The 23649-nt window shown below is 31.5% G+C and overlaps 2 protein-coding genes across 3 annotated transcripts in view; one reads left to right on the top strand and one right to left on the bottom strand.

Moving 5' to 3' along the window:
* Positions 1 to 23649, bottom strand: part of LOC143192721 (uncharacterized) — a 154613-nt gene that overhangs the window by 42556 nt on the left and 88408 nt on the right. The window lies entirely within an intron of this gene.
* On the top strand, positions 9392 to 11350 carry LOC143192546 (kelch-like protein 10). Its single transcript, XM_076397942.1, has one exon. The coding sequence runs from the start codon at positions 9447 to 9449 to the stop codon at positions 11331 to 11333; it is 1887 nt and encodes a 628-aa protein (XP_076254057.1). The 5' UTR covers positions 9392 to 9446; the 3' UTR covers positions 11334 to 11350.

The following is a 23649-nucleotide window of genomic DNA, read 5'->3' on the forward strand; positions in this document are numbered from 1 at the left end:
ATGATACTTTTGTTTATAAATAAATTAACATTAACTGGCAACTTTAAAGATGAATGATAATAAATATAAATACAAATGAATAACACATAGGCTGAAAAGTCCCGGTTGTAAAAACGAAAACGTTTTTTTTCTGTTCGAAATTGTTTTCTTTAACATTTCAATACCACTTTTGTAAAACAATTTATATTTTGCCTCAAAATCGGCCTGTCATCAGTTGCTGTCCACTAAGATGATCGTTTTAATACTGCAGTAAAGTGATTGATCCATGTTTCATCCATTGTCACATATCGACGCAAAAAATTCGGTTTGTTACATTTAAATGTGGCACAAACGCTGCTTAGGATCATCAACATGTTCTTGATTTTGGTCAATAGTAAGCAAATGCGGCACCCACTTTGAACAGAGATTTTTCATGGTCACTACGATGTTAGCTAACTCACGCATCTGCACTTTTCAATCATTCAAAACGAATTTGTGGATTTTTTTGACATTTTCTGTTGTTACCACCTCATTTAGTCACTGCATTTTACATTACCGATGTCTCTACGACGACGTTTGCAGTTGGCAATCCAACATTTTATTGTTGTTTCTTATAGAACGGAGTCCTTATTATACTTTTTAAGTCATTGCTTCGCTTGTACGGTATTTTTTCCATCGATAAGCAGTGAAGAATTAAAACAAGAAATTGTTTATATCAGAAGTAGTGTCACTCTTAGCACAATAACTCACAAACTTATGAGCATTACAACATGCAATTTTAATAGGTTTCTTTCGAAAGTTAGTACTAACTGAAAAAGCGTTGAAAGTGTAGGAATGTTTGTCAGGTCGGTCGGTCGGTCGAAATTCGTCGATTGTTTGTCCGAACACCCACTACTATTTTTGGAAGGAATTTGTATGAGAACTAAAACCACTGGTTGAAGAAATTCTTGTTTATTTCGACTTATAATTGATACATGTTGTCGACGGGAGAATTGACAGGATATTAGGTTAGGTAGAGGACGTACGGTAGCGCTGTGGAAGTGGTACTGTTACAAGGGGGTAGAGAAAAGAAAAGAGAGCGAAAAGTTTTTTTTTTAATTTACTAGATTGACCAGCTAGAACCAAATGGTCTTCGGCTGATTTACAATTCATGAACGTCTACAGAAACAGCTCAATCATGCGGTCAAGTGGTTCAAATTCAGGAGGTTGCAAATCAACCCCCTGAAAACCCAGGCCATCATTTTCCATAAGAAGCGTTACGCACTGCGCGTCTCGCAACTTAAGATCGACACCGCAATAATTCCATGGCTGGATAACGTCACGTACCTAGGTCTTCACTTCGACCGGCGGTTTGGTTGGCATTTCCAAGTCCAGAAAGCAATCCAAAAAGGTTCGGGGATAGCAAACCTGCTTTCTTCTCTGATCTGCCCTTCTAGTAGACTTCCCATCTTCATCAAATGCTTATTTTACAAGATGTTAATTCGGTCCGTACTCCTCTACGGATATAATGTCTACTTCAAGTTTGTTACACCCAACCAGGTCAAACGGCTTCAAGTTTTCCAAAATAAGCTCCTCAGGAGAATATTAAACGCTCCATTGTTTGTCAGAAATAATCAAATTCATAGGAAAACTGACACTCCAGAAATCAAGCACTTCATATCTCAATCATTCCACAAACAACAACTCAGCTCAAGTTCTTCTGAAAACGAGCTTGTTCGCGAGCTGGTCGACATGCTGGGAGCTTAGCACCGCGTCACCGCCAAGCTCCCCCTTTTCAGGGGTCAACTGTGAGGCGGTTTCGGTTTAGTTTATTGGTAAGCCCAGAGGCAGTCCCACATAACCCGGTCCAACTTGTCACTCCAGGGTAAGTCTCCGCGACCAGGTATGCGTCATGCATTCCACCGCCTGGTTTTTAGGCTTTTTAGGTTTTTTTCTGCAAAGTAGAGGAAATAATAGGCTTTACACGCCATTTTCTTTGCAAATGGCGTGAGAACGAGGCGTCGTCGTGATGGCTTTTTATAGCCTGCAACTGCATGGTACCAATCCACCGGCGTAAAGGGTCGTGGCCACAAATTCAATAAAACTAGCGCCATCTATGTGTTACGCCCGGTACTTTTCAGCCCATGTGTTCTATTTGAACTGCAATACAAACGTAATACTTTACTTTAACTTCTTGATAAGCACATCCTGCCTTTCAACTCAAACCTATATTACTATGTTTGCCAACGTTAAAGGTAGGAAAATACCTGTGATACCTATGAATAGAAGCAAGGACATGCGAGAAATCTCAGATATTTACAGCAATTAAAAATTAGCTCATTCATCAGTTTCATTCAATCCGTAGCATTAACATGAAGTCGAATTCATTCATTTGGCTGGGGAAAGACGGAGTTAAAATTGACTATAGTTATGTTTAGTTGGTTTATTCAGCGGTTTGGATTTGTTAAGCTTCGACATAGAAACCGGTTTGAGATCGAAGTCTGGTTCGTATAATTCAAAAACCGTAAAATTAGTAGCATATGTCTATTATTATTAATATCATTATTTTTAGCGATTGTTAGTACAATAAGCCTAAATTTAAATATATAAGAGATATATATTTACTTTTCAGAAATAAATACAGTATTCATGTATTTTACTTAAGTGTATTTGTTTATATTTTCTATAATATTTATTTGATTCAAAATGTTCTCAATCAGCACAATCATCGCAATGCACTCCTCAGAATGGAGGGGGGTTAATTATATATGTAGATAGTATAATGAGTTGGCGAAAAGTAATTTCAGTTGTTCATCTTAATTAATGATATATATGTCGTTTTAACCGATGGCATTTTGCTACTTTTCTAGTAAAACCGACACCGTAGAACTTCTGAAATTTCTGGCCGAAAGTCAATGAAAACTGGAATGATATTCACAGGCCACTTTTGAAGTTAGCTTTACATCTTCAATAGAGTTTTGCGGAGACTGGAACAAATGGCAAGCAATCATTTCCAGCTCGAATCATTCGGCGTTTGGGCATTTACCGATGAACAATTTGTTTCCAATGCCACCACACAATGAGTATCACATTCTTTAGCAGAAATACGAAGCTTTCGCCTGTGAAGATTCTTCAGGTATTGAAAATGATTTTTTACGCATTATTTTCATTTGTGATCCAAGTTTAATTTTCCGTAATCATTTGTTTAGTAACTATTCACAAATTGATCTACGATTAAGTCTTTTACACCCAGCTGATGTAGAATCCAAGCATCGAATTTCTTTTGGTTTCCAATGTTATATAATTGGTTCAAAACAGTTTAATTATAGATGATTATGATTGATCAACGTTCTGCGAAATCGAAATTTCCTTAAAAAAATCAAGTTAATTCTGACACTGACATACCTATTTTATTTCTATAAACACCACAAAATTTTCAATGAGTTCGCGCTATATATTATCCTTTTGTGAGGTAAAAAAGTAGAATAAGACAAAAAGACCTGCCATAATCTGCATTTTCAAGGCGCAGTAAGTTTTGATTGAGTTAACGAATGACGATAAATTTCCAAGGCACAAAATATGGCTCCATTGAACATAACTCCATAACATAATCCATAAGGAAAATCCGACTATTTCATCCAGCTTTATATAATATTTTATATTTCAAAAATATGGTACAAAAATATTTATTGAACATAATTCATATCCTTCCTTTTAGTCGAATGAATGCATATATAAGTTTTAAGTTTATCAATTAAGTTTAAATGAAATTATGATGGTTTTATTTAATTTGCTATTATATATATATATATATATATATATATATATATATATATATATATGTAATATATATATATATATATATATATATATATATATATATATAACCTTGAGAAAGTAATATAATCAGGTAGCAACAAACGTATTAACGGACCAACTAGTATAAAAGCCAACGGCAACTCTTATAAATTATGCCGCACTGTTGTACTTCACGGCCAAGTTCTGGGCCTTATCGCAAAACGCACGCTAACCTATCACGATGGCGTATTCAGATAAGCCAATGAAAAACATAAAAGTTAGAAAGGTGGAAGTATAGATCTCACCTGAAAAAAAAGCTTTTGCAAAATTGGTTAAAAAGAACACTGTTGAGATTACGTATATTTTGTATGAAAGGTTTAAAACATACAAAACTTTTATTGTATATTAATAACAATTTTAATTTATGGAAAGAATTAGCAACTTATTGAACGGCAATAAAAATGACACCGAGAGCTCATATCAACCACAAAATAAACCACACCCCTCTCTGTAGACGTCTTAGTGGTTACACAATTCAGTCTTAACATAAGCACATGGCTCCATTGCCTCTAATACACACTCCGTAGTGAGGGCCGTATTAGTCGCGCGATATAACAGCCAATGGACAAAGAGATGTATGTGGTTTTATCCGGTCTTAATAGCATATAGTTGTAATAAAATTATTTTTGAATATCGTCTGTACCGACAATTTGCCTTTAATGTTCTTTGCTGTTTGGTATGAATTCGCCAATTTTGATGACTCTAGATTCCAATAGTCTACGGATTAGAAACTGAACTACTGCAATACGGATTTGGTGGCTATACACGCTGATTGCTTCTGTCTAAATTCTAGTAGACTCTGTTGGTTCACAGCAACATCAGTCAGCTTTGGCGGCCTCACGCCCAGAACTATGATACTTATTCTGGAAAACCTTGAATTAGGGATGTTTTTCAAAGCTTGGTGGATTGAAGGTTCTCAAAGATCCCTAGCCATAAACTAATCCAATTAGAAAACATCCATGAAACAATTGTGAGAAATGTGACTACACCTTTGTAATTACTGGATATTAAGCAAGTGATATGATAGGAATCAGAGCGGCAATGATATAATGTGTTTACAGACTTTGGTGAATACAATATTATATTGTTGAGTTCAGATTTGTCAGAACATTCGTAATGTAAAAATTTCAATGTAATAGAAAGATAAATAATAAATGATGATACAAGAGAAGTGATCCAAGATTGGATTATCAAAAGAAGATGTAACATTCTAATAATTTAGACACGACTTGTATGCACATGAATTTCTAGGATATATTATTAATTCTTGTAATAATTATAAATTATAACTACCAACCACAAAAACCTAATTATATCACTTGACGGATGCCGGATTCCGCCGGCAGAATCAGCTAAACACCTCGGAATATATCTCGATAGTAGGTTAAATTGGAAACATCAGTTACCGCTAAGTAACCCACAAAGATGATGAAGAAGCATGGTGACCTTGAAATTAAATGGATACACGCAGTGATCCAAGATTTCGCCTTAAAACATGAAATAAAGTTGCTAAATTAACATGGAAGCAATACAGCTACTAAAAATTACGCAGGAAATAAGAAGAATGAAGCGAACCAAACCACACAAACTTGTTTAGTGTATAAGTGTAATCTTAATTTTAGCTTATTTAGATTAGTTTTATATTAATTTGGGAAATACACTCCCGTATGTATTAATCCCGCATACGCCTTACTTGTGTATAAATGCAAATAAAACAGAACAGTAGTAATAAATGAATTTGTAAATTAAGATAGTACTAAGCTTATCTAATATAAGATGCAATTAAAAAAATAATTAGTACTAATCAGTGATAATATCAATTATGCGTAACATATAACTTTATATTGTATAATGACCAAGAACAAAACAATTAATTAATTAAGTTAAATGGTTCACTGTGATTGTTGATGGATACATCGTTAATAAATTATAATCTAAACAATCCATTCTCTTGTTCATACTAATAAAACCAGTATAAATAATTTAATCGTAAGAGCAAAGAATTGATAAATTACTTAAATGGATTTTTTTAATATATTTTAGTCTCCTTTTACCAACTATGGGTTTATCTGGACTGGGCCTAAAGTTTAACACGTGGGCTCCAAACCACAGTCCTCAGCATTAAGCCTACCGACTGGCGAGTGACCGACTTTAGAAATCATCCCAGAAGACATCCGGTCTTACCCAGCCTGGTTACTGGCGTGAATGGGATCATTTTCCTTGTCGGATTTTACACTCTTTCCTAGAACAATCACAGATTTTAAACAATCACAAATATAAATTTACGACCATGTCCTAGCAGGATTCGAACCCGCGGCTATCGCAACAGTAGGAGGACCGTCCCATCGCCTTTACCACTGCGCCACCAAGCTGGGTACTTAAGTGCTTTTATGATACCATTAAAATTATTAAAATGGATACTGCAATAGCACTACGAACCTTCGTTATTACCCGCCCGTTAAATATTCAATAGAAACCCTTTTCACAACCAGTCTAATGCTCTAAAAGGGCAGATCCTTTATGAAATATTGATATTTAGATAAACTATTCACAGGGTACGTTAATATTCATACAATAGATATATGGTAAATATTATTATCGAAGTAAACGTAGTTATCTCTTCTAGAGTTTTTGTTGATAACAGTGTGACTTTTACATGTTCAAATAATGCGCAAATATTGACAGCTCATATCTAATAAGTTGCAAGTATTTGAATTTACATAAAATATATATGCCCTTGAATATATGCTATTTATTATTATATTGAACGGTAGTTAATTCGATGTTTTTAATTATTTAAGTAATAATTATTTAAGTAATAATAATAATAATTTTAATTATTTATTTAAGGGCAGTTTTTAATTATTCAAAATAAAAGTAAAGGTTTGATATATATTGTATTATGGATCTTGAGTACATCTCATATCATCTATTACGTGCAAAAATTGATATTCCTAAATACTACTTGAGAATGTTTAAATGATAATTTTTGATACCCCAGAGATATTTACTAAAATATATTTATATTATGATATTTACTTAAATTAATAATAAGAAAACCTTATCGGAGAATTAACTTAAACAATATCAAATAAACCAAATAACCTCAAATTTATAAAAATATCTAAATATAATTTTTTCTGTTAGCATTACATGAATAATTTTATTATTGATATAAATTTCTTCAACAAGGCTTTCTACTGTAATACAAACGACATAGAAGCGAGTTTAAAATAATAGTGTTGTTTTCTAGGGTGTGAAGGTTAAAATTTAATTAATTAATTCTTTTCGAAAGGATTCTGTACTAGCCCAGAAATATTTTCTTCAAAATAAACAATGATAATGTTAAGGGAAGTGATTATGAGTTTTTATATAAAATTTTTGGACTGGAAGGGTTGTTCTTTGCATTTCAGATCAGGTGAACCAAAAGTCAATTCCTAATCGTAATTTAATTGAAAGTCTTGAAGTCTACATCAGTAACTTCATTGATTTTTGATTGAACTTTATAATATATGTATATTCACAGATCCCTTGAATAAATTGTTATTCAGTTCACATATAATCTCCAATAAGAATTAGAATATTTAAATAATGTTTAATTTTTAATATATATATATATATATATATATATATATATATATATATATATATATATATATATATATATATATATATATATATATATATATAAATATATTAGATAGTTTAGATAAAATTGTTTTTTTTGTGTGATATATTTTATATAATAATGAGTGGAATATTAGTTATTAAATGTATAATAAATAACAATTCAGACTATGAAGTTTGCATGCTGGTGACACTTTTATATAGGATACTTCGTGTTATATCTTTCTCTGCTTTGTGACTTACTGCATGCTTACATATAAATAAAGGTTTAATTGTTGTTAAAACTATAACAACTTAGCAGCTGCCAAACAAAATATACTAAATACCACAGCTTACTATTCTTGACATATCGATCTATCCTGTCTGTCATAGAAAAGTTATGTTAAGAAGGTAATATTAAATGGGTGCTTTAAGACTATGTTTATATATGCTTCAAACACACCAGAGTTCTCCAGTTATAAAAGGCGGAACAACTAACAGATTTATCTTCTTTCCTCCAATGATTTCTTCCGAAATTTAACCGGAAGTCTTTGTCGCCATTCGATTTTTGAAAATTTTGACTTATTTTGTAGTTCAATATGAATCATAGTTTACCAAGGGTTTTTTCTAATGAACAAATTGTTTTCAAAATCATCAATGACAAACTTTCACTAAATCGATTATTCACTGCATTTCAGATTGGACTATAGATCCAGGTGAAGAAGAGCATTGCTTAATAAAAGTGTAATTCCTAACTACAATTTAAATAAAAAGCTTTTTGTTATATATTGTTATACATATATATATATATATATATATATATATATATATATATATATATATATATATATATATATATATATGTATATATATATATATATATATATATATATATATATATATATATATATATATATATGTATATATATATATATATATATATATATATATATATATATATATATTAGTAGTATATGTACATTAAATTAAAATGTAGAGTACATGTTCTGTTTGCCTTTTAAGCACTAAATAGAGCATATAAGACCCCGTAGAAATGTTGTAGGCAACCGCTTCTATGCTATAATGGTTAAAGCGTTTGGCTCTCGAACGGGGGTCGCGGGTTCCACTCCCGGCGGGAACAATAACTCTTTGTTGTTTAGTTGGAACTTTTGTCAAATCACCTAGGCTAGGTAGCGAACCCCGGTGCCTGAAGCGCTCCTTATTTTCAATCATTGTTTCTTTATTTCTATTTTTCCTTATATGGGGTGCATCATTACTTGGCCTAGCCTTTGTAACATTAAATAAAATAACTGCGTAATTTATTGAGTAAAAATCTAACATTATAAAGAGAAAAATAAAATATTTTAAACAAAAAATTAATAAGAAACTCAGTAAAAATTAAAAAATGATAAAACTTGTTTTTTAAAGGATATTTAACACAAAAGTAAAAGTCAATAAAAAGGTAGAATTAGTAAATAACTTTTCACAAACTAAATTATATATATTTCATATATATATACATATATGAAATATTGTTGAAATGGATTTTTTGTTATTGTTAATTAAATACATAATATACATACATAGTATATAATGTCTTCAATTATTCTAGTATAACACATATTTTCTATTATTTTCGCATTTCGAATAGTATACTTTTATACTATTCGAGTAATGAAAAAATGCCATATTTGTCAAACATCGATATATATCGATTACATGGTATTTTATGTTCTTTTAATTAGATTTAGTATACTAATGATAAACTGTGTTTATATTGTTATTATGGGATACATATTTTTATATACAAAAACATTAACAAATCATTTTAAATTTCCCGCTAAAAATATTCCCGCTTGTCGCGCTGTCTGTGGCGTTTACAACTCTTTATATACGCGATCGCCTTCTATATCTGGCTATTGTATGGAAATGACATATGATGATTAGATAATGGCAAATGTCTGCTTGACACTAGTCAAATCGAACTTTACATGAATTTTACACAACATATACAAAACGTTTAAATGAATATCTCGATGAAACTGAGAACATCAACAATTAAGAGAAAACAGACAACTAAATTCAGTATTAATAAATCGAGCCTCAACAAACGTAAGCGTCAGATTGGTAAAAGTCGATGCAAAGTATGTTATTGTTCGGTGAAATGGAATGCAGAATTTGACTTTCCGAAAATTTGGGAAGAACTTCGTAATGAAAATCAGCTCTGCGACGGAATTGTTAGATGCCAAGACGGCGTAGTATTTAATATACATCGAATAATACTGTCGGCGGTGAGCCCATATTTTCGAGCCCTTTTTACGAATTCAATTAATATGGATAAGAAGGATATCAAAGAATCGAATCTTGGCATATCCAGTCAGACGTTCAGAATTATCCTGGATTATGCGTATACGGGCAGGTGTGCCATAAATAAATCAAACGTTTTCGATATTCTGAAGTATGCTGATCAATATGGCATTATCAGCGTTGTGCAAAAATGTTGCAGGTTTCTATTGGATGATTTATCACCGACTAATTGTTTACAAATATTGAAGTTTGCCACTCAATATTTCTGCAATAAGTTGATCGAACAAGGCAACAGATACGTACTACAACATTTTGGCGAGGTTTTACTTAAAAACGAATGTTTTTGTGATTTATCTGGACCATTATTGGTACAAATATTATCAGATGACTACTTAAATGTAAAATCAGAAGAGATAGTATTTCAGGCAGTACAAAAATGGATCAACTTCAATATTTCTGAAAGAAAAGTTCATCTTCTGGAATTGTTAAAATGTATCCGAATGGGTAATTTGTCCTATGGAAGGATATCAAAGATTGCTCACTGGCCATTATTACAAACTGACTCAGCGTGTACTTTATATATCACCGATATATTAACTATCATTAATGATGTGAAAGAAGTGGAAATTGATCCATTAAATACATATTTATCAAGACCGAGGATTCCTTATGATATTGTATTTTCTATTGGAGGATGGAGTTCTGGAAGTCCTACCAGTTTTATTGAAACATACGATAATCGAGCTGATCGATGGCTGATTTCTGATAAGTCCGATGTCGTAGCGAGAGCTTACCACGGAATGTGTACTTACATGAACAATATTTATTTAGTTGGTGGTTTTGATGGGAACGAATATTTCAATACTGTGCGATGTTTCAATCCATCTAATCACACCTGGAGTGATTGTGCTTGTATGTATTATTCCAGATGCTACGTCAGCGTTGTTCTCTGTGCTGGAAAAATTTACGCGATGGGAGGATATAATGGAAGAATCAGAATGAGCTCCGTCGAAAGATATGACCCACTTAGAAATCAATGGGAACTGATACCATCCATGCAAAAACAACGTTCTGATGCATGTGCTGCTGTACTAAACAATAAAATATACATAGTGGGTGGTTTTAATGGACAAGAAGTTATGAACTCTGGAGAAATGTACGACCCTTTAGTTAATCAGTGGACTTACATACCACCTATGATATCCGCTAGATCTGGAGTGAGTCTAATTGCATATTCTAATTCTTTATATGCAATTGGAGGTTTTAATGGATACACACGCTTACCAACAATGGAAAAGTTTACCCCAGACCTTTCAACAAACCCTGGCTGGATAGAAATATCTGAAATGTTGACGCCAAGAAGCAACTTTGGGACTGTGATTTTAGACGGGTGTATTTACGTGATTGGGGGTTTTAATGGTTCGACTACGGTAAATTATGTTGAATATTACGATGTCGATTTGGATGAATGGATGGAGGCTGCATCAATGAATTTAAATAGATCAGCGTTAAGTGCTTGTGTTATTAGTGGTCTTCCTAATTCCAAAGACTACTCTATTTTACATTATAAACCGAAGGAGCCACAAGAAAATGATGAGGGATAAATCCTGTGTTGTCGGTTCTGGAGTAATTCGTATTTTATATGTATATTACTATTTTAATAATATAATAAAATATCTGAATGATTATGATACATACTTTTTAATATTTATATAATGCAACTAATTATAATAGAATGTAGGATCCGCCGTTAAGTAAAATTGAAGTTCCAGAAGAAATTATGAAAATAGAAGTTTCACAATAGTTAACAAGCTCCGTTTTATGAAATGGAAATATTACGTCAATAATTACAGTTACTTTCTATTTTTTATATTAAAATGATTTTACTGTAGGACTGTTAGCTGTTGCTTAATTAGAGGTACTTTCGAAACTAAATTTTACTTAAAATATAATGCAATTATTAATGCTCTTTATGCAGTTTTTTGAAATAGAGAAGTATTCATGTATTCTCATTGACTGTGTATAGACTATAAAATAATTGGAATCCAATTGAGTGCCAAAGAAAGCGATCTACTGTGAAGGCACTTCCAATATATAGCACGAATATTCTAAACTATAAACTTCGTAGATATTTGTATAGGATAAAAACACATTTTATATTAAATATTAATATATTTATATCAGCGTAACCGTCTTATTGAGGAAAATTATTCATTAGTATTATTCAAAATATTATGTTCATAAAATGGAAATTCTCTGACTTCATATTAGTCATGTTTGTGGTGGCGTTCCGGTAGAGTTGGTGACTTTCGCCAACATTATCTATTCCTTTCTTTGCTTGCTTTTCTTTGAAATAAATTAGGAATGTAACATAATCCGGAAGAGTACTTGTTTTCATTTTCCGAGTTACAAAAATTAGAGAAAAAGTAAAGCCGTGTGAATGATTGTTGATATGATTATATATAAGTTATCGGTGTGTCTTCCTGGTGAATTGGTATCAATTACTATGTATCGGGATTTCTTATTATTGTTCTTGTTCTTGTTCGATTTACTATTCCTAAGCTTTTGAAGCTAATTACTTACTTAAATTACTTATAGTTTAGTTAACCAGTCTTATCAGACATACAATTTTTCAAATTGTACAGGTAATTGAAAATAGCATTTATTTTATAATATACGACAAAAGTATCACAAAATAAAATAAAACTAACAGTTTTTAATGTCCAATAACTCGAAAATCTTATCAATTTGTTAATAATAGACACTCATTGAAGACAAGACTAATGAGAGTTGAAAAAAAAATCAGATGATGAAACAGACATCACAAGTCGTGTACCTTGGAGGAAATTTGGTTCTTCTGACAGTCAGTTTTTGATTTATTCATATAAATATTGATATCTAGAATACTGATGAATGCTGATCAAATAGAAGAAGCTCATCATGGAACTTTTAATGATATTACTTACGAGATTATATGCGAGTTAATTTCTTCTAATACGAGAGTTAGAGAAACTATAAAATAAAACTAATGTGTGAACTCAGTGTAACCAAGTTTCATCTAATTATAAATTAAATTGCTCGGAATTCAGATATCCAGGTCAATAAATGTCAATAATTTGTTTAGTTAATAAGTTGTTAAAAAGCAGAAATGCGTAACATTTATTTAACTATTATTCCTAATCCAGAGTGAATATTAATTATTTATACATTCATTATATTGTTCTTGCGTGTACTCTAATCATTTTTTCGCTTTAAAAGGACACTTTTACACATCCTCAGTATTTCGAAACCGTGTGCCAGCCCAGCCATCTTGCATTGATCTGATCTGATAAGCGGTAAGTAGGAGATGCTATGTCTGGTGAATATACAGGATTCTGTAGAACTTCTCATTCGATCTGCAACATTGTGTCTGCAAGATGTGGCTTTGTTCAGCTGAAGTCGGTAGATATCTGCTCGCAATATACTATACCCAAATATACAAATTGCTCATGCCACCTTATAAAAGCAAGATTGTATGGCTTAATAGATTGTGCACAAAATAAAAAAATGTTTAGTAGCTACATAATTCAAAATTTAATTTCTTATTCTATAATTAAACATAAGCTTAATAAAGTTCATAAATTAATTAATTGGGAATAACTAATAGGAGATGCCAAGGTTAACTTTTTATCTGATTACGATACGTCTAAATTATGAAATGTAAACTTTTTACTTGTTACGTAAATGGAAAATAATAATTTATTAATCGACAACCTTTGTACGTCCTTCATGAAGTCACACGCACCTTTAAATTTTTAATCATAATTTGTTTAAGATACAAGGTTAACAGATAAAAAAGAAAATACACCTTTTTTCTATGTTTTCAATATATACAAAGTAAATAAGAAAAGTAAATATATAGTAAAAAAGGTATTATTAAATTAGTGAAGAAATTTTTAATGGAATAATTAGTGACTTGTAGTTTGGTAACCAGTTAAGACGATGGGGCGGTTCTCTTCGCTATGGGACGGCAGCAATAGAAGCAGAATTAATGTTTATGGTTGTTTCTAAATGCGATTGTCCATAAGCAAGGATATAATATCCGACAAGTAAAATAATCGTAGTATTTATCATCAAAATATTTATATCATTTCATTCAGATCATTTTTAATTATGTTATGGATCAGTTTTTTGCTATGATTTGGTATGTCTAATTTTTATTGTTTTATTGTTTTGTTTTGAGTTCTATTGTATTGTCTATATTTATTATAGTATATTATTTAAAAATAGTAATTAACACATTAAAATACAATAAAATATTTGTGGAGTATTATTCCATTCCATAGAAAATTCCATTCTTTTTTACAGATCCAGAGAACATTCAAATATAAAAGTAATTCTACTTAGCTTAAAATTAAATTATAAAATACACGTTATGTATAATCATTATAATAGTATTCAGTAATAATTTTTTTCGTTCATCTTTTAAAGTTAGTTCGTGGAGGAATTTGTACAACTCCGTCTTACTTATACTGCCATTGGAAAATATAACCACATATAAAATTAGCTGCTCCAAGCAATTATCTCCGGCCTTTCCTCTCTCACAATTTATACAGGAAATAATTCGTACATCTTCATCTGACATCACGAATTGAATCAATTAGTCGAACCGTGCCTTTGACTGAAAATTGTAATTACAATTTTTACGCTAGTTTTTGACTATCGATTGTTTCGACTGTTATCAGTCGATAGTTAAACACTAGTTAAAATATACCAAATATTAATTTTCTTCTTCGAAATACACATATTAAGATTTTATGTATATTCTTTAAGAAAATTTTAAAGACTATGGTTGGCCATTCAGGGTGAACTTTATCTGAATTGTGGCTACTTCTTAATATCAGATCATATGAGGTTGAGAATAGATACCCTAAAATAGTAAAATAATTTTTTTTTGGCAAAATTATTTTTTTTACTCAACATAATTCCTTTCAAGGGTGATACACTGATTATAGCGACCCTCCAACTTTTCGATGCCATTTTTGTAGTAAGATATGTCTTTGCTTCAAAATAGGCTTCAGTTTCGGCGATCAGTCTTCTTTCGACGAAAATTTCTTGCCAGTGAGCATTCTTTTGAGACATGAGAGAGGAAACAGTCGCTGGAGGCCAGATCTGGAGAATTGGGTTTATGAGGAAGAAATTCGAAGAACAATTCATGCATTTTTGCCATCGTTTTCACTGACTTGTGGCACGGTGCATTGTCTTAGTGAAGCAGCACTTTTCTTTTTCAAGGTAGCCAATGAAAATTGGTATGCACTTCCCAAAATACAGACGCCATAACCTTGCCAGCAGACTTTTGCGTTTACCCACGCTTTGAAGCGGGTTCATCGTGTGCAGTCTACTTGGATGATTGTCGATTGGACTTTGTTGTGAAACGATGGACCCATGTTTCATCTATTGTCACATATCGATGCAAAAACTTGGGTTTACTACCCTTGATCATCTTCAAACACTGCTCCGAATCATCAACTCATCGATGTTTTAGGTCAAAATTGAGTTGGTGCGGCACTTTCTTTGCATAGAGCTTTCTCATACTCAAATATTCATGAATGATATGATGTACACCTTCAGTTGATATCTTTAGAGTGTCTGCCATTTCATTCAATTTTAATTTACGGTTATTCAAAATCATTTTATGGATTTTTAAAGTGTTTTCGTCGGTAACAACTTCGGCGTTCATTTCCCCATGTCAAAACTTAGCATACCAATCCTTGATGGTTGATTTTTTTGGGGCAGTACCTGGAAGCTCGGCATCAAGCCAAGTTATTGCTTCAACTGTTTTTTCCCTTCAAAAAGCAATATTTTATCAAAAAGCGATATTCTTTTTATCAATTTTTTTCACAGTAACAAAAGTTGCTTCACTCAAAATGCAAAATTCACAAACTAATGATCCGATAGCTGTCAAATTTACACACGCATCTTTTGAGAGTTGGGGCTGATTAAAAACATATGGATTTAATTCTAGAAGCGCCATCTATGTATCAGCCCGGGGACTTATGTATTGAACTGTTAGTAGTCCGATTTTTTCTCCTATATATAAATAATAACAACATAAGGAAGATACAATATTAACTGCTATATTTTATGATATTGTTTTATAAAACAATATTATGTCAGATAAATAAAGTAACAGCTTGCGTAGTAATTAGGGCGACAGGACGTTTCTGCTACTGTTGCGATAAGTCGTGGTTTCGAATCCTTCTAGAACTTTTTTCTAAGCACAACAGTGCAAAATCCGACAAGGCCTTTTGATGGTTCTCATGGATGGTGTCGTTGGTTTGCAGTTGGTCACTGATCAGCCGGTAGACTTCATGCCTTGGACCGAGATTCGAAGCCCATGTTAAGCTGTAGGTACAGTCTAATCTATAAATCCTAGTTGGAAGAGAGACCTTATATTTTACTATAAAATATATAAATAAGAAATAATATAGAAATATATGATAAAGGTCGTTAAATTTTAGGTGGCCTTGTATTAAGTATAAGCATAATAGCACAGTTTGAGTACATATATTAAGACTATGAAACTTAAGGTAAAGGGTTTATTAACCACATAAATGTACCCGTTAATTTATCTCAGTCTTCCGGGAGACAACAAAAAGACGGCGTGCATTTGAATCTGGAACAGAAAGCCGAAACAAGGCTTGCTCAAAATGGCACGGGGCAAGGCCAGCGGGGGAAATATAATGATTAATTATGAAAAATATCCGCAGCGTGTGCTAGTGAGGCCTAATGAAAAATGAAAAGGTTTTTTTATTTGCTTTAACTGAATCATGTTAAGTTAATTTGGGTTGCTAAGGGCTTTTTTAAATTGCCCTACCCCCAATGTTAGCTAACCGAACGTATAACATTGTCTTCCTTGAATAGTATTTTTAAAAATATGAAATACAATTTCTAAATTGAATATGCCTCATCTTATTGTGTTTCCGAATCAGAATTACGGTCTATGTAATAATTACTTTTTAAATTGTATTTTATTCTGTACGATTAAACCAAAATACCAAACACAATCAGATCTCTTAAAATATGCTCAGTTGGCGTATATATTTGTAGATATATATTTTACAAAATTTGTTATAAACCTAATAGTGTGCTTTAGTCCACAAAGAAGATATACAGAGAAAACAAAAGATTATAAAAAACTAAATAACAGAATTTTAAGAACATATTAAAGACAGTATAAAATATTTTCATAGAACATTAATTGGGACACATAGGATACAAGACAAAGTAGAATGTAATAGATAAATGAAAGTAACAGAGGACTAACTAAAGATAAATCAGTTGCCAGAGCAAAATCAAAGAGTGAAGTAATAAGGAAAAATAAGGTAATTTTGGAGCATAAGACATAGTAGAGAGCAATAGATAAATGTAAGCCATAGAAGACAATCTAAAGTTGAGCTATCAGCACTGCCGAGATTGAAGAGTGAAATATAAACTTTGCAATTTTATTTAAACATTTAACTAAATGACTATATAGGACCATAAAAGAAATTATGAATTATTAATAGTATATTTACAAACATTTTAAAGCATCGATAAATATTAAGGTGTTTAATGCAATTATATATGTGATTATATGACATTTTGTTATTTGAACCTTGTATTAATTATTTTGTTAATTTATTTTACATACCTAAGTTTTGGAAAATTAATAGTTAATTCAATGTTTGTAATACCTTTCTAAAATGTAAAAAATTAATTCCCTAAATGTGTTCGTTATTGTTTAATATACGTGCAAAAATCAAAAAGTTATTTCAAAATTGTTTCATTCATATATTCTCTGTTTGAATATACAGCCATGTATTATTTTATTTATTATTCCATACTTATGTTTGTAACATAAATTAACATAAAATATTTGCTCTGAAGTTGTTACGGTTCTGAAAATAATCTTACTTTCGATACTTTTCTATAATGTTCGGTGGCGTTGTAATTTACACTTATTAATAAATTATTGATTGTTGAAAGTTAATGGAAATTATATTTAATTAAATGCAATTTAAAAAATGTTAATGAGTGTTTGTTCTTAAGATAATTTGCATATATTTTAATATGTTTTAATATACAGACATTCATTATTTTCATTAACATTATATATCAAATATATTTCTGATAGTATATTGAAAAATATTGTGAAGAGAAGTTTTAGTAAGATATCACTCTTAAATTAGTTCTTTTACTCTATTATGAGAGAAACAGGACTAATGTAAGAGATTGTGGTTGAATTTTGACTACAGGGCTATCTCTAGTGTACTCTTAATTATGGTAATTTAAGGTGTTAAGTGCTTGCTTAAGTTCTGATCACTTTTTCATTTTAAATGCCTTTTTTGAGAAAAATTAGAACTATTTATATTAATACAGATATTTTCCGTCATTTTATATATCTTCTGGTTTCGTAGCGGTACAACCATCGACCCATTTTCGTCCTTCTTCACTATTTCGAAACCGTGTACCATGCTGCATTGCTCTGAACAAATGCTAATTAGAAAGCGCAATGTCCGTTGAGTAAACTAGTTGTGACAGGCAACTCTGCTTGCTATCGTTGGCTGTTCTTAAAAAATATGTCGTCAAATTTATTCATTCTACGTCGACAGACACCTGCGATAACACTTTAATCCTGTTTTTCTATCAGTTCGTATTACAGTGTACCTTTTCTATATTGGACTAACCCATGTTTATTTGTACTTAAAATTGTCGCATTTGATACACTTTTCATTGTCACTCAAAATAAGCCCCAAAAAACTATTCTTGTTTTGGCTGGCAAGCAATGAAAGTGAAATATTTAAACGGCATTTTCAATAATTTCGTATGAAAGTTATTTTCAATATGTTTTTATGGATATTTTTCATCGCATATTAAAATTTGATAACAGTTAATTTATCAACCTCTAAGCTTCCTGATAGCTCTCTGAGAGATTGAGCTGAGTATTTGACCAATAGCTCCTGGATAGTCCTCTAATGTTTTGACATAAAAAGAAAACATTTAATTAATTCACACCTAAACTGACAACTGGGATATGTTGAAACATCATTCATTCTGTATATATCGAATAGCTCAGCAACACTGGTAAATTGGTATTTTATGCAAGGGAATGTCCGACACATAAAACATAATAGTTATTTGGTATAATAGTTGTTCACATTAATCCTTCATATTTTAAGAAAATATTATTTGGGCAGGCTGTAAAGGATTTGGGTCTCGACGATGTGAATTGTCATATTATTTAATCAGAATTATTAAGAACGTACGCTTTATATATGATCGCGCTTTTTTTTGTTGGTTTGACTGATGTCATTATTTCGCGACTATACCAAAATGGGATTTTTATATAGAGGGGACGGAAGCAGACATGAAATGTATATATTAAATAATAACTTAATACCGATAAAATAAAATAAATAACACAAAAAAAGTATATATGGTGTATTAAGAATTTAAAAATGGATGGAAATACAAGACTACAAACACAATCATAACGAAGTAGACTGGATAGCCACACAGCACCCTCTAGTGGTCATTCCGTAGTGGTAATGGTAATTTGGTCAATAATGGTAATTATCATAGGCTAGACTCTATAAAAAAAATGGATATCTCATAGAAATCCAAGTAGTCCGTTTGTATCTTCTCTTGTTAAGGAATTTGTAAAGTCTTGAAGCCCATACATCTCTGCATAATACTATCTCTGGCTGAGTCGTGGACAGTCGTTCAGTATATGGTAGAATGAAATAAAGATAAGTTGTCAAAACTTACAGAACAAGGTGGGTTCGCAGTCATCAGATGACAGTGCGAGAAATGACAGCGACCCATTTTTAGTAGTTTCGGAGCTACGGCATGGAGACGAAAGGGGGGAGCGCGAAGAGAGGAGCTTCTGAGCCCAACGACTATTTATCTCGTTATTGGTGAAAGACAAAACGAATGGGATAATGTCAGTATGGCTACAGTTATTTTATGCTAGTCTAATTTAGACGCACTCATGACCATTTTTGCTTTGAGTATGTAAAAAAATCATACCACTTGATTCATCCAGTCCATAATCCAGTGCTGTTTACTACGCAAAGCACTAGTTATTTTATTTTAGAATATTATTATAGTTTTAGCAAAAATTACCTTGATAACGCACGTATATATGAAATAATATATTTTAAGTTTAATATGTAGGTTTTTAATTAGGGCCATATTACACCCAAGGCTTTTGACTAATGTTTAACTTGTATATTTGCAAATTAATAAACACCTAAAAAAGCCTTTAACTGAGGTTCTTATATTACCAAAATTACCAAAGCTCATTTCTTGAGATTAAAAGTATCGGTAAAAACGCCTTTAAAATACCTATATCGTGTATAAAATACATATTCTCTAATTTGTAATATAAAGCTGACCTGAACGAAAATTTACAAAATTCTGAGGGGCAAGGCCACGCAATGGAATGCTTTGATGAATAATTGAAACGCAACTTTGGTAGCGTGAGCTGCACAAACCCACTGAAAAATTAAAACGTGCTTCAGTTTCATTGTAGTACGTTACGAGGAATCCGCATAGTTGTAATCAACTTTTGAGCAACACGCTCAAATATAAATGAGATTATCTGAGATTTTTGTCGGTTCTTTCTCGGCAAGAAAAAATCGCAATATGTATTTTAAATTAAATATGATTTTAGTATGGATTCCTTTCCTTTTCGTAAAATTGGGGAGATAAAATTTAGATATTACACTTGAAACGAAGTCGAGTTCCATCTGTGAAAGGAAAATTCTAGATAGTAGTAGAGTCCTTATTAAAATCGTTGTATAAGTAATTATGCAGTATACTAAAAGGTTAAAATGTTAAATTATGCAATAATTTGCATTTGCAATAGTATTTAATAATTTGCATGGTTCATCAATTATTTATTTACTACTATCTCCATATTTAATCGCATTTCATATCCACTAACTGTATAGATTAACAACAATGTGCTATAAATATGAATATCAACTAGCTCTGTTATTGCAGTATTGAGCACCATTCCTATTTTACGAAATAGCCTTTATTATATTTCATCATTTGAAGGTCAGTAAACTTTTGGTTTGAATGATCGGATGATAAACAATGGTTATTAACATAATTCTCAACGAATATGGCTAGCAATATTAAAATAAATTATTTTATCCATATAAATATTTATTTAAAATAAATTTATTTAGTTTATATATACAATATTTTAATTAAATATATAATTCTGTAAATAACCTGATATTAATTATTTTAAAATTGTGTATTTAAGATGTAGTTCTCCTTTCATCATTGAAAGTTCGTCAACAAAATCATTCTACTAATATTCATCGTGAACTGGAAGATTAACTTGATGCTTCAAATATATAATAAATTGCCGAATTAATATACCGTTGGCAATTATTACAATTATTCTGAACTTACGGATTCGTTAATTGAAGATTAATCGTTCGTTAATTGAAGCAAACAAAACCAAGTAAATTTAACTAATGGTCTATACATTAATTTCAAAGAATTTATAACAGATCGTGTTACTATGTACTAAATCGAATCAGGTATAATTGTAACCATCTACATGTTAAAGCCTCACTAATAAGCTGGCTATGTGTCATTACGTCGAAGTGTGGGCGAAAATTTTTCAGGGCATGGAAAATGTTGATGAATGAGGGAAAATGAAAATAAATTTTTACCTAGTAAATCACATATGCGGGAAGTTTTCCTTCTTACTTCAATTTGAAGAAAATGGTGGCTTACGGTCATCGAAAATTGGGTAAAGCCTATGGCAACCATTTTCCATCGATTTCAACATGGCAGTTCTGGTTTTGACGTTTTAAAAGTGGTAATTCTGATAGTGGTGGTGTTCTGGAAAGTCAAACAGTACTATAAACTGCTAACAACTAATAAAATCACATTCTGGATCGTTATCGACCATATTGAGCAGAACAGTGCGCGAAGAAGAACAGAATATGAGCAAATACACAGCAACTATTAGCAATCAGCATGACAATGCTCGACCATAGGACGTAGAACAGATACAAATATACTTGGTTTGTATATAAGATGGTTGAATTTGACGGCACCTATGATTTTGCCCAGATTTTCACTAGTTGGCCTTTCAGAACATGGTTCATTTTTGACATCGAAATTGGTGGATCAGATTAGCGAAACTTCCTTGAAAACTTATTGGCTACTACAGCAACCAGAACTACTTTCCACAACTTGGCTTTTCTTTACACCTTTATCGAAAAAAAATATTCATTTTTGACTTGACTGCAAATAACATTCACCCAATAGTTTCCAAAACCGTCAAATATGTCTTCTTAGTACGAAATGTATTGTAAAGAGATTAAACTCTTACAGTGAGAGACGTAATTACTTAAAGACCTCTATTGGAAAAATAATGAATTTCATTTTATTAAGCTTATTACCTTATATATTAAGTAATAAGGAATTATTGTAACTATGACGAATTATTACCATTAATTTTATTTAAATGTACAGAACTATTTGGAGTACCTAGATATGATAAAAAAATTGTGAAATAGAAAGGCAATGTAGGTAATCAAAAACTGATAGTGCTTTTGTAAATTTAAAACTTTTTTGAAAACGTTCGTTTATGTTAGTATAAATCGATAAAAAGCTATTAATATATTTAAAATTATCTACCTTTACCGTTTTGCTGATATTTTGTATAAAATGGACTGATAATAATTTGATATAGTGGTGACATATAACGAACATAATAATAATCAGTATACTTCATTTAACCTATTCGGGAAAGCTAATACATAAGCAGCAGTAAGGCCTAAATTATTTTTCGAAGTTCTGTTTCTATTTCAACTGAAACTTCTTTCAAATCGTTTATTTTGGGTCCAGTATCGGATACTTCAGCTATTGCAAAACATAATGCAACGCGTCATATAATTATTAGATTTTGCTATTAACAGTATTTTTACACTAGAATACATGTAATTTATATATACTAAGCCTATCAGTATAATCATACAATATATTAATGAAATCTAATTCATGGAAAATATGTAGTTTTTAAAAATATATTTTAAAGTCTCTTTTTACCAACGAGGGTTTATTTGGACTGGACCTACAGTTTAACGTGGGCTCCGAACCACGGTCATCGGCATTAAGCCTACCGAAGAAGATCCGATCTTACCCAGCTGGTTACTGGCGTGACTGAGGTTCTTTTCTTTGTCGGATTTTGCATTCTTGCCCAAGGACAATCACAAATGTTAAACAATCACACACATACATTTACGACCATACCCCAGCGTGATTCTATCGCGCGACTATCACAATTGTAAGAGGACCGTCCTGTCCCCTTTACCACTGCGCGAACCAAGCCGCCTAAAAATAATTAGATTAAATTTTTACAATTAAAAAACCATGCAGCGTTCATATTTGTATGTTAACATGTTTCGAATTCATATAATGTCAAAAATGTAAAACTTTACTATAGACACCTCAGTTATAACAGGTCAACGCGAATTAAACCCTATATTAAACATTTTAACGCAGGTTTATTTTTCTGGTATTCATTGATATTGTTGTATTTTTGTCCATATGCCATTTTATCTGAATTTTAAATAAGTGTTTCAACAAGTTTTAGTTTTTAGAAAATAATTTTGCTGTATACGTTTTTTAATTAAGGACCAGTTCTATCATGATATAGAATGACACAAGCTGCGTGTAAGGTATTAAGGAAATTATTTTTATTTAAGGGGCCCTTGTATCCCATTATGTAGGTAATCCAAGTAGTCCAATGTTCAATAACTTGGTCGTATAGATCTGGTTAAATTTGAGCAATAGTCTGGGTTACATAAAGTCATTGGTCGATTACGGCTTATTGGCATACACCTAAGACTTTAGAAAATTCCA

This window comes from Rhynchophorus ferrugineus, unplaced genomic scaffold (assembly GCF_030347505.1).
Source record: "Rhynchophorus ferrugineus isolate W39M unplaced genomic scaffold, kcgeb_rfMv2 rfM3, whole genome shotgun sequence".
In the NCBI taxonomy this organism is placed as follows: Eukaryota; Metazoa; Arthropoda; class Insecta; order Coleoptera; family Curculionidae; genus Rhynchophorus; species Rhynchophorus ferrugineus.